At 34.1% G+C, this 12,602-nt stretch overlaps 1 protein-coding gene and 1 long non-coding RNA gene across 3 annotated transcripts in view; one reads left to right on the plus strand and one right to left on the minus strand.

Annotated features, from left to right (window-relative positions):
• LOC129444278 (uncharacterized) overlaps positions 1–12,602 on the plus strand; it is a 321,920-nt gene that overhangs the window by 274,085 nt on the left and 35,233 nt on the right. The window lies entirely within an intron of this gene.
• The window catches only part of vwa11 (von Willebrand factor A domain containing 11), an 82,172-nt gene that overhangs the window by 5,542 nt on the left and 64,028 nt on the right, over positions 1–12,602 (minus strand). The window contains exons 1-5 of one of the 2 annotated variants that reach the window (XM_073862432.1): positions 3,531–3,657; positions 3,173–3,358; positions 2,765–3,048; positions 2,556–2,653; positions 1,433–1,552 (exon numbers count right to left, since the gene is read on the minus strand). In XM_073862432.1, the coding sequence (XP_073718533.1) occupies positions 1,433–1,552; positions 2,556–2,653; positions 2,765–3,048; positions 3,173–3,358 (688 nt within the window). In that variant the 5' untranslated portion in view covers positions 3,531–3,657. Of the gene's footprint in view, positions 1–1,432; positions 1,553–2,555; positions 2,659–2,764; positions 3,049–3,172; positions 3,359–3,530; positions 3,658–12,602 lie in introns of those variants that run through there. The other variant, XM_073862433.1, reaches the window with a different exon arrangement.

A 12,602-nucleotide genomic window follows, 5' to 3' on the forward strand; every position in this document is an offset into this window, starting at 1 on the left:
AAAATCCAAACCCACATGACCCTGTATGAAAAGTGCTTGACCCTAAGCCTAATAACTGGTTGGGCCACCCTTAGCAGAAACAACTGCAATCAAGTATTTGCAGTGAGTCTGTGGAGGAATTTTGATCCACTTATCTTTGCAGAATTGTTGTAATTTAGCCAAATTGGAGGGTTTTCCAACATGAACTGCCTTTTTAAGGTCAATAGGATTGAGGTCAGGACTTTGATTAGGCCACTCCAAAGTCTTCATTTTGTTTTTCTTCAGCCATTCAGATGTGGACTTGCTGGTGTGTTTTGGATCATTGTCATACTACAGAACTCAAGTTCACTTTAGCTTGAGGTCACAAACAGATGGTTGAACATTGTCCTTTAGGATTTTCTGGTAGACAGCAGAATTCATGTTTCCATTTATCACAGAAAATCTTATAGGTCCTGAAGCAGCAAAACAGCCCCAGACCATCACACCAACCCCACCATATTTTACCGCCAGTGCACAGAGCATTTTCCCAAAAGGTTTGGGGATCATCAAAATGTTTTCTGGAAAACTGAGATGAGCATTTATGTTCTTTTTGCTCAGCAGTGGTTTTGCGTCTTGAGACTCTGCCATGCAGGCCATTTTTGCCCAGTCTCTTTCTTATGGTGAAGTCATGAACTATGACCTTATCTGAGGCAAGTGAGGCCTGTAGTTTTTTGGATGTTGATGTGACCTGTTGGACGAGTCCTCACTGAGTCTCATAACTGTGTTCTTCACAAACTAGGCAACAATATTATATGAGTAACAAGTATGTACATGTTTGTATTTTTTAAAGGAAAATGTTTATGCATGGCTTTTGAAAAAAACATTTTTTTAAGTCACTAAGTCCATAAAGCCCATACTAAATATGAAGAGTTCCGTTGCAAAACGAGATAAATCCGTTCTTTACATTTTTGTCAAAACATGTTTATTATTATGTTATCATTTTATTATTTTGTTTTATGTTGCACTTAGCTGTATTTTTTAAGTTATGAAGGTTTAAATCAAAACAAACCAACTGCAGTTGAATTGAGCTATCTCGTTTTGCAACAAAACTCTTCATATGTTTTCACAAGACTTTTTAAAACAGGATCCAGTAGTCTAGAGTTTTTCCTTTAAAATGATGTGAAAATCATTCAGCCTATATATTAATTACATTAAGAAATGAATTTTGCTGAATTTTTTTTTAAACCGCATATTCTGATTTACACACAAACTTCTCCAGATTGGTGTTTTCTATTCATACACTCTAAAAAATGCTGGTTCATTTGTTGTGACTCAGCACTGGCTTCAAAATAACATTCAAGCTTTTTAGGCATTCAAACTTTTCCACAACTAAAACTGCAAAGTTAACAAGTTACAATACAGTAAATGTTCAAACTCTTCAATGTGGTCATTCTGTACTGCACTGTCACCTCACCTTGAGGTTTGTCAGGAGAGTCGAACCCCATGTATCCTGAAGTAAGGTACTTCCCATTGAGAGTGGCAGGCAGCAAAGGGTTTGGACAGTTGCCACTGGCACAGTCACTGCATGTTGGCATTGTACGATCTAACACATAAATATACAGTATTTACATACAATCCAACCACAGCTGAAGAGCAGCATACATCAATAAAAAATACATGCACTGCATTCTGTTAACAATCAGCTCTTACAGGAACAATTGACACAGATTCGTCTCAAGCAATTAGATATGTGACCCTGGACCACAAAACCAGTCATAAGGGATTTATACATCATCTGAATAAAAACACTGAATAAATAAGCTTTCCATTGATGCACAGATTTTTAGGATAGAAAAGTATTTGGCCAAGATACAACTATTTGAAGAGTTTCATTGCAAAACGAGATAACCACCGTTTTTTTTAATTGTTCAGAAATCTCGTTGTTTGGTTGTGCATTCCAATTAATTTCAATTCAACTGCAGTTGGTTTGTTTTGATTTAAACCTTCATAACTTAAAAAATACTGCTTAGTAGCACAATAAAACTAAATAATAACACGATAACGTAATAATAAACATGTTGTGACAAAAATAAAAAAAAAATGGATTTATCTCGTTTTACAATGAAACTCTTCATTTGTAAATCTGGAATTTAAGGGTGCAACAAAAGGAAAATACTGAGAAAATCGCCTCTAAAGTTGTCAAAATAAAATTCGTTGGAACACTGTAAAAAATATTTATTTATTTGTACAGTGAACCCATATATTTAATAATAAATACATTTTTGATTATGGTAGGAAATAAAAAAAATATCTTCATGGAACATAATCTTCACTTAATATCCTAATGATATTTGGCATCAAAAATTAATAATTTTGACCCATACAACAATGTATTGTTACCTATTGCTGCTACTTGGGTCACATATTATTTTATTAATCATGTGACATATTATCTTATCAGTTCGGCTTCTTACCTCTACTTATCAGACTAAATACAGATTTTATAAGCTATTACATGTGAACATTGGCCATATCAACACTTAAAACCCACAGAATTGCATAATCAAATTTCTCTGATTATTGTACCCATTGGCTGTTTGTACGATCTGCTATGTTCTCAATGTTGAGATCTGGTCTGATGAGATTGGCATATGGACTTTTGTTACCCAGTTCAACCCAGTTACTATGGCTGTAGAAATCCTTAAAAAATATATAAAGATTCATTGATTTTATTGGTTACTTGTTACATTGAATACCATCTTTATCAATTAAAATGTTAAAAAGTTAATGAATCAATACTTCTTCCAAATCCTGCAGTGTGTGACACACTCGCCCCAGCGTTTCTCGGGCAGACTGAAGGTTGTCGGTGCGGACATGATCTAAAATGGCTTTTATTCCATGAATGATGAGGTCGTGTCCCTCGCCGAAGGCCTCGTTGTTGAAATGGTGCGGTGCGCTGGTCATGAAGTCACGGTCCACAATGACATTCTGCGTGTAGATTTGATTCAATGCTGTCCGGAATCTGGCACCTGAAACTTTACCCGTCTTCGTGCCCAGGCAGGCATATAGCAGTTCCTCTGCTGATGGCCCCTGTGTGTGGTTAAAGGAACAGTGCATCCCAAAATAAACTGATGATCTTTAAAAAGCAGCAAAATCGAGAATATTTTTTTAAGGATTAAATAAATTATTTTAAATCTATTCAAACACTACTCACCGTTGGTTTAAATGGTCTTCCCTCATATTTAGCAACTGCTTCACACACCTCATAGATTTTCGCCATAACGGCCTGACTAGTAATGGTCACATGGGTGTTTTCATTACCCACCAAAACAGACATGAAAGCATGTGTGCTGGAGACCAAAAGAGTGACCAGCGCTACACTGGACAGTGATGACTTCATCTGATTTAAGTAGAAAAACATTTAGACAAAATAAAAAGTAAATAAGTCAAAAAGCCATAGTGCTCGGATATCTGAAATCAGCCTTGACAGAGAAAAATAAATATATTTAGCCAAAAAAGTGTACACTGTGTTTTTAGAAATACAAAAGATGAATTAAAGCTTTTCTGCAAACCTTTTGATTGTCCTTTTAATTTCAAACCATCTGTTGCTTCTGTTGCTCTTCAATTAAACAGAATATGCATGCTTGTGATGCACTGATGATATATATGTATAGTAGTAGCCCTACACCTCATATAAGTGTCCATAAGTTGTAAAACCTCAGCAAATGATTAACCATATCAGATACATTATTAAGGAAGTGCACATAAAAAAAACTTTACAGTAGGGTTGTATTTGTTAACACACTGGATAACATGAACTAACAATGAACAATACTTTCACAGCTTTTATTAATCTTCCCGAGGTCGTGAATCATTGTGTTTGCAGGTCTGGGCACTGGTAAGGATCCTAGCTCACTTCACATTGAGACAGTGTTCACTTATTATCATGTGACGTGGCTACTTATGCTAGGAACACATCAAAATATTTTTTAAATTTTATACAATTTTCAAAATGTTATAGATCACAAACATGAGGATAAAGAAATCCTAGTTTTAACCCCTTTGCTCCTATAGTGTGTGGTGTGCCATGATGTGTCAAGACAGCACTCCACAAACAGATTTTCAACCAGAGTCTTGACTGTGAACACAGGAAATCCCACGGAGATCTTGTGATGTCTCTCGCAGCCAAACGTGACTTCACAGTAAACAAACATGGCAAACAACGGGTATAAAGAAATCAGATGACATAAAATGTGCTTTTGAATATCGATATCTCACTTTAAACTGTGCCTGCTGTGCCATGACTGTACTGTAGTTGTTATGGTTTCGTCTTCCATTAGCTCGCTTTTGGATTGGATATTGTTTAGTTTCATGTGATAATCTCAAAAACGATGACGTATCGCATGAGGTCGTGCTGGTGCGTCACACGACTGGAGGAAGTGATTTAAAAGTGCTTTTTTATTTTTCTTCCCAAAAATGACAGTCGTTTCGCTACACTCTTTAACACATCTTGTGTCTAGTTAAGGACAACACATCTAGTGTGTTTTCCTTAACACATCTCTGTGTTATTTTTGGAATAACACACTTTATGTTGTTTTAACACATCTTGTGTTGTCCATTTCATTTATTTAAGCTCACATTCCACATGAAATGACACACAATGTGTTAAAATAACACATAATGTGTTAAATAGTTTAACACAAAACAATGTGTTAAAATTAACACATCCTTTCTTAGAGTGTAGATAAGACCTTTATGCCTCATTTGAGATTGTTTAGGGTCCTTTGAAACTGCAATTTTAAACTGCACTAAAACTGCCAAGTATCGGGGTCCACCAAAGCCCATCAAAACTAGAAAAATCCTGGAATGTTTTCCTTAAAAAAACATAATTTCTTTTTGACTGAATAAAGAAAAGAAAGTCATCAACATTTTGGATGACATGGTGGTGAGTAATCCTTTACATTGACATTATGTAACACAGTGCATCACACAGAAATATTTCCAAATTACAATTAATTCTTCACATTCCAAACATATCCATTTTAGCTTTAGACACAGATTTTGTTAGAATGTCTAAGATTTTGAGAACAGATTTTTCCTGATTCATTTTTTTACTTTACCATGATATTGCATAAAGTCAATGCCTAAGAAATGTCTAAGTTTTCCCAGTTCTTTCACTTTGAATTTGATCATTACTCGCTGCAATGATAAGATCATCAACCCATATAATCAGTATGACTCTTTCTTTGTCAGTTTTTTACTGTAAACACAATTATCGGCTACATTCTTAACAAAATAATTTTCAATTAAGAAATCATGCAACATCTTGCTCCAATTTTGTCCTGATTGTTTCAAACCATACAGTGATTTATTTAGCTTATTGTTTTTGACTCAACTTCAAATCTTTCATGATCCTCCATATAGATTTCACAATCTATAGGAGCATGCAGATATGCAGTTTTAACATCTATCTGATGTAACTTCAAATTATATTGCCCTGCAAGCTGCAATAAGACACGTACCAAAGATATGTTGGCTGTGGGTGAAATTTATAATCAATATCTATCTGCCACTTGACTATAACCCTTTGCCACATGCCTGGTCCTATATATTCTTCCATCAGAATTTTTCTTTAAAGCATATTTACCTTCTGGTAAGGTTGTCAGGGTATTTTTCTCTTTCAGAGAGTTCATCTTATCCTTCATAACTTTAACCCACAGCTCTCATTTTAAAGAGCCTAAGGCTTCCTTCAGTGTCTGGGGAACATTACATGCAACACGATAGCAATAGTCAATGCCTGCCAATAGTAAATGTCATCTATAACCTTAATATAATCATAATCTGCATAGTACTAAGGGATCTTCTTTCTCTTTTTGGATATCTAGTACCTTGATCACTCTCTTTTTCACTGTTTGTTCTGACTTCACCCTCAACTTTCAATTCTTGTGGAATAACTTTAGTCCTGTCTAGTTTTGGTACAAAGGTTTTTCCTTCCTGACTACGTATACAAACTTATCGTACGTGGCTACCAGTGAAGTGATCTCTCAAAATCTGTAATGCCTTCCTGCCATCATCCGCAGGCTCTCTGATTACAAGCGACAGACTCTGTTGTCGGATCAGAATTGCATATGCCTCTTCATTCCTCATCCATTTGCGCGTTTGAGAATTTGGTGTCGGTTTTAAAACATGACAAAATAAAGTGCAAGACTTGCTTGATGTTAATTATTAAGAGAGATTATGTTTGGAACCTGGCAAATGTGCGCGACCTCGATATATAGACATACACACAGAATGACCGTTTTAAAAATATCTGTTTTGACAAGAATTCAGATATAATCTGTTATATCTTAAAGGGGACATATCATGAAAATCTTACTTTTTCCATGTTTAAGTGCTATGGGTCCCCAGTGCTTCTATCACTTTAGAAAATCAAAAACATCAAACCAGTAACTTTGTTTTGGTAAACCATTCTCTGCAAGCATGTGAAAAAATAGGCCATTGAAATCTAGCTCCCCTTGTGATGTCGGAAGTGGATAATACCTCCCCTTAATCTGCACTATCCAACCACTGCACTGCAATTTAATGCAGAGATCAGCTCATTTGCATTTAAAAAGACACACCCAAAAACTTGATTTTTTTTTTGCTCACACCTACAAAGTGTTTCACAAAATTTTTTCATCCTACAATAAGTTATCAATGGGTATTTTGACTAGAACTTTACACACACACTCTGGCGACACCAAAGATTTATTTTACATTTTAGTCTTGTGAAATATCCCCTTTAAGTGAATGTTTAGTTAACTGTTGGGGAAATATATCTGATGTGTAACATTCTATTAGATCCTTGCACCCTTAAAGCTGTTAAATGTTTTAAATGTTCATTTAAAGACATCTAAAAAGTAGGACATAAACATAAAACTAAACAGTGTCGTTTTTAATCTTTAAAGGTTTGGTTTATAGTTTATCACTTATCAACAAAAACAACAAAAATTCAGATTCCTAAAAGTACATGCCACTTCAGTTATACTCAATTTAAAACTTATCCATATGAGTTTTAATTAAATTCAATAACTATATCTAGAGCTTAACTGCATTTTTCCTGAAGCAAAATACATTTACCGTTGATTTGGTGCTATTCTGCTAATAAAAAGTGGCGCTCTGTAAATCGCTTTTGCCCAATTACAATGGAGGAGAGGCGGGAAAAAACTTATAAAACAGTACTTCCGCGGAGGTTTGAATAAAAGCAACCAACGCACAAGTAAACGAAATGGTAAATGTATGTCCAGTGAACAGTACATTAGTCCATTCATTTCTATAATCTTTTGAGGATAAATAAACTCCACCGAACCTTCACACGCCAGGCGCAGTTCTAAAAAATGGCGCTTTGGAGGCGCTTGTGTGCGTTGGTTGCTATTATTCAAACGAATAAGTTTTTTACTGTTTTATAAGTATCAGATTTTGCAGATAATTTGTTTAATCAATGCGTATTCATATTGTGGTAGCACATGCTGTTATACATTGTAATCGACAAGATATATTAACTTTTATGTTTTTCAGTAGTAGAGGAAAGATGTTCCGATTGGTCGGTGCACCTCTCCTCCATTGTGATTGGACAAAAGCGATTTATAGAACACCCCTTTTTTTATTAGCAGAACAACAATTGCTTTACAAAGGATCTTTAAAAAAGTTTTAAATGTTTTAAAATGTATAATATAAAATTAATATGTATATTTGTTGTGGAATATAATTTATTTTATAAAAAATCATTTTAGCCAATGGGGGGCCTGCTCCTCCGTAAGCTCCGCCTATGCCTGCATATTTACAGTATACAGTATAAAAGATACTGTAATCGGTTAATCCTTTGTGATGCTGGCAAAATGAGTAAGCAAATTTAATTATTGTGATTTAGATTTTAAAATTCTCGATTTTAAAAAATCCAGGGTTAGTTAATTTTAGGAAATTTTCTTAACTTCTAAAACACAACAAAATTCAATGCCTTATTTAAAATACAAGTAAAAACGAAACGGAAAATATATATACAGTGAACAGTACATTAGCCCATTAATCTTTCGAGGATAAATAAGCTCCAATGAAGCTTCACACGCCAGGCGCAGTTCTAAACAATGACCACTTGAGGGCGCTTTGGAGGCGCTTGTGTGCATTGTACGTTTTTTTTTACTGTTTTATAAGTATCATATTTTGCAGATAATTTGTGTAATCAAAGCCTATTAATATTCTGGTAGCTCGGGCTGTTATCTATTGTAATCGACAAGATATATTAACTTTTATGTTTTTCCAGTAGTAGAAGAAGGATGTTCCGATTGGTCGATGCACTGTTTGTCCCGCTTCTCCTCCATTGTGATTGGACAAAAGCGATTTACAGAGCGCCACTTTTTTATTAGCAGAATAACAATTGCTTTACAAATCATCTTTAAAAAAGTTTTAAAATGTATAATATAAAATTTATATGTATATTTGTTGTGGAATATCATTTATTTTATAAAAATCCTTTTAGCCAATGGGGGGCCTGCTCCACCGTAAGCTCCGCCTATGCCTGCATTTACAGTATACAGTATAAAAGACACTGTAATCTGTTAATCATTTGTGATGCTGGCAAAATGAGTAAGCAAATTTAAATTTTTATTTAAATTTTGAAATTCTCTATTAAAAAAAAATCACAGGGTTAGTTTATTTTAGGGCATTTTCTTCATTTCTAAAACACAACAAAATTCAATGCCTAATTAAAATTCAAGTTAAAACGAAACTGAAAATGTATATGCAGTGAACAGTACATTAGCCAATTAATTTCTATACTCTTGAGGATAAATTAACTCCACCGAAGCTACACACGCCAGGCGCAGTTCTAAAAAATGACCGCGTGAGGGCGCTTTGGAGACGCTTGTGTGCGTTGGTTGCTATTATTCAAACGAATACGTTTTTTTTACTGTTTTATAAGTATCATATTTTGCAGATAATTTGTTTAATAAATGCGTATTCATCTGGTGGTAGCACGGGCTGTTATATATTGTAATCGACAAGATATATTAACTTTTATGTTTTTTCAGTAGTAGAGGAAGGATGTTCCGATTGGTCGATGCACTGTTTGTCCCGCCTCTCCTCCATTGTGATTGGACAAAAGCGATTTACAGAGCGCCACTTTTTTATTAGCAGAATAACAATTGCGTTACAAATCATCTTTAAAAAAGTTTTAAAATGTATAATATAAAATTAATATGTATATTTGTTGTGCAATATCATTTATTTTATAAAAATCATTTTAGCCAATGGGGGGCCTGCTCCACCGTAAGCTCCGCCTATGCCTGCATTTACAGTATACAGTATAAAAGACACTGTAATCTGTTAATCATTTGTAATGCTGGCAAAATGAGTAAGCAAATTTAAATTTGTATTTAGATTTTGAAATTCTCTATTAAAAAAAATCACAAGGTTAGTTTATTTTAGGGCATTTTCTTCATTTCTAAAACACAACAAAATTCAATGCCTAATTTAAAATACAAGTAAAAACGAAACGGAAAATGTATATGCAGTGAACAGTACATTAGCCAATTCATTTCTATAATCTTTTGAGGATAAATAAACTCCACCGAAGCTTCACACGCCAGACGCAGTTCTAAAAAATGACCGCGTGAGGGCGCTTTGGAGACGCTTGTGTGCGTTGGTTGCTATTATTCAAACGAATACGTTTTTTTTACTGTTTTATAAGTATCATATTTTGCAGATAATTTGTTTAATAAATGCGTATTCATCTTGTGGTAGCACGGGCTGTTATATATTGTAATCGACAAGATATATTAACTTTTATGTTTTTTTAGTAGTAGAGGAAGGATGTTCCGATTGGTCGATGCACTGTTTGTCCCGCCTCTCCTCCATTGTGATTGGACAAAAGCGATTTACAGAGCGCCACTTTTTTATTAGCAGAATAACAATTGCGTTACAAATCATCTTTAAAAAAGTTTTAAAATGTATAATATAAAATTAATATGTATATTTGTTGTGGAATATCATTTATTTTATAAAAATCATTTTAGCCAATGGGGGGCCTGCTCCACCGTAAGCTCCGCCTATGCCTGCATTTACAGTATACAGTATAAAAGACACTGTAATCTGTTAATCATTTGTGATGCTGGCAAAATGAGTAAGCAAATTTGAATTTTTATTTAGATTTTGAAATTCTCTATTAAAAAAAATCACAGGGTTAGTTTATTTTAGGGCATTTTCTTCACTTCTAAAACACAACAAAATTCAATGCCTAATTAAAATTCAAGTTAAAACGAAACTGAAAATGTAGCACGGGCTGTTATATATTGTAATCGACAAGATATATTAACTTTTATGTTTTTTCAGTAGTAGAGGAAGGATGTTCCGATTGGTCGATGCACTGTTTTCCCGCCTCTCCTCCATTGTGATTGGACAAAAGCGATTTACAGAGCGCCACTTTTTTATTAGCAGAATAACAATTGCGTTACAAATCATCTTTAAAAAAGTTTTAAAATGTATAATATAAAATTAATATGTATATTTGTTGTGCAATATCATTTATTTTATAAAAATCATTTTAGCCAATGGGGGGCCTGCTCCACCGTAAGCTCCGCCTATGCCTGCATTTACAGTATACAGTATAAAAGACACTGTAATCTGTTAATCATTTGTAATGCTGGCAAAATGAGTGAGCAAATTTAAATTTTTATTTCGATTTTGAAATTCTCTATTAAAAAAAATCACAAGGTTAGTTTATTTTAGGGCATTTTCTTCATTTCTAAAACACAACAAAATTCAATGCCTAATTTAAAATACAAGTAAAAACGAAACGGAAAATGTATATGCAGTGAACAGTACATTAGCCAATTCATTTCTATAATCTTTTGAGGATAAATAAACTCCACCGAAGCTTCACACGCCAGACGCAGTTCTAAAAAATGACCGCGTGAGGGCGCTTTGGAGACGCTTGTGTGCGTTGGTTGCTATTATTCAAACGAATACGTTTTTTTACTGTTTTATAAGTATCATATTTTGCAGATAATTTGTTTAATAAATGCGTATTCATCTTGTGGTAGCACGGGCTGTTATATATTGTAATCGACAAGATATATTAACTTTTATGTTTTTTCAGTAGTAGAGGAAGGATGTTCCGATTGGTCGATGCACTGTTTGTCCCGCCTCTCCTCCATTGTGATTGGACAAAAGCGATTTACAGAGCGCCACTTTTTTATTAGCAGAATAACAATTGCGTTACAAATCATCTTTAAAAAAGTTTTAAAATGTATAATATAAAATTAATATGTATATTTGTTGTGGAATATCATTTATTTTATAAAAATCATTTTAGCCAATGGGGGGCCTGCTCCACCGTAAGCTCCGCCTATGCCTGCATTTACAGTATACAGTATAAAAGACACTGTAATCTGTTAATCATTTGTGATGCTGGCAAAATGAGTAGACAAATTTGAATTTTTATTTCGATTTTGAAATTCTCTATTAAAAAAAAACACAGGGGTTAGTTTATTTTAGGGCATTTTCTTCACTTCTAAAACACAACAAAATGCAATGCCTAATTAAAATTCAAGTTAAAACGAAACTGAAAATGTATATGCAGTGAACAGTACATTAGCCAATTAATTTCTATACTCTTTTGAGGATAAATTAACTCCACCGAAGCTACACACGCCAGGCGCAGTTCTAAAAAATGACCGCGTGAGGGCGCTTTGGAGACGCTTGTGTGCGTTGGTTGCTATTATTCAAACGAATACGTTTTTTTACTGTTTTATAAGTATCATATTTTGCAGATAATTTGTTTAATAAATGCGTATTCATCTTGTGGTAGCACGGGCTGTTATATATTGTAATCGACAAGATATATTAACTTTTATGTTTTTTCAGTAGTAGAGGAAGGATGTTCCGATTGGTCGATGCACTGTTTGTCCCGCCTCTCCTCCATTGTGATTGGACAAAAGCGATTTACAGAGCGCCACTTTTTTATTAGCAGAATAACAATTGCGTTACAAATCATCTTTAAAAAAGTTTTAAAATGTATAATATAAAATTAATATGTATATTTGTTGTGGAATATAATTTATTTTATAAAAATCATTTTAGCCAATGGGGGGCCTGCTCCACCGTAAGCTCCGCCTATGCCTGCATTTACAGTATACAGTATAAAAGACACTGTAATCTGTTAATCATTTGTGATGCTGGCAAAATGAGTAAGCAAATTTGAATTTTTATTTAGATTTTGAAATTCTCTATTTAAAAAAATCACAGGGTTAGTTTATTTTAGGGCATTTTCTTCACTTCTAAAACACAACAAAATGCAATGCCTAATTAAAATTCAAGTTAAAACGAAACTGAAAATGTATATGCAGTGAACAGTACATTAGCCCATTAATTTCTATAATCTTTTGAGGATAAATAAACTCCACCGAAGCTTCACACGCCAGGCGCAGTTCTAAAAAATGACCGCGTGAGGGCGCTTTGGACGCGCTTGTGTGCGTTGGTTGCTATTATTCAAACGAATAAGTTTTTTTTTACTGTTTTATAAGTATCATATTTTGCAGATAATTTGTTTAATCAAAGCGTATTCATATTGTGGTAGCACGGGCTGTTATATATTGTAATCGACAAGATAT

The sequence above is a fragment of the Misgurnus anguillicaudatus genome, chromosome 3 (genome assembly GCF_027580225.2).
Source record: "Misgurnus anguillicaudatus chromosome 3, ASM2758022v2, whole genome shotgun sequence".
In the NCBI taxonomy this organism is placed as follows: Eukaryota; Metazoa; Chordata; class Actinopteri; order Cypriniformes; family Cobitidae; genus Misgurnus; species Misgurnus anguillicaudatus.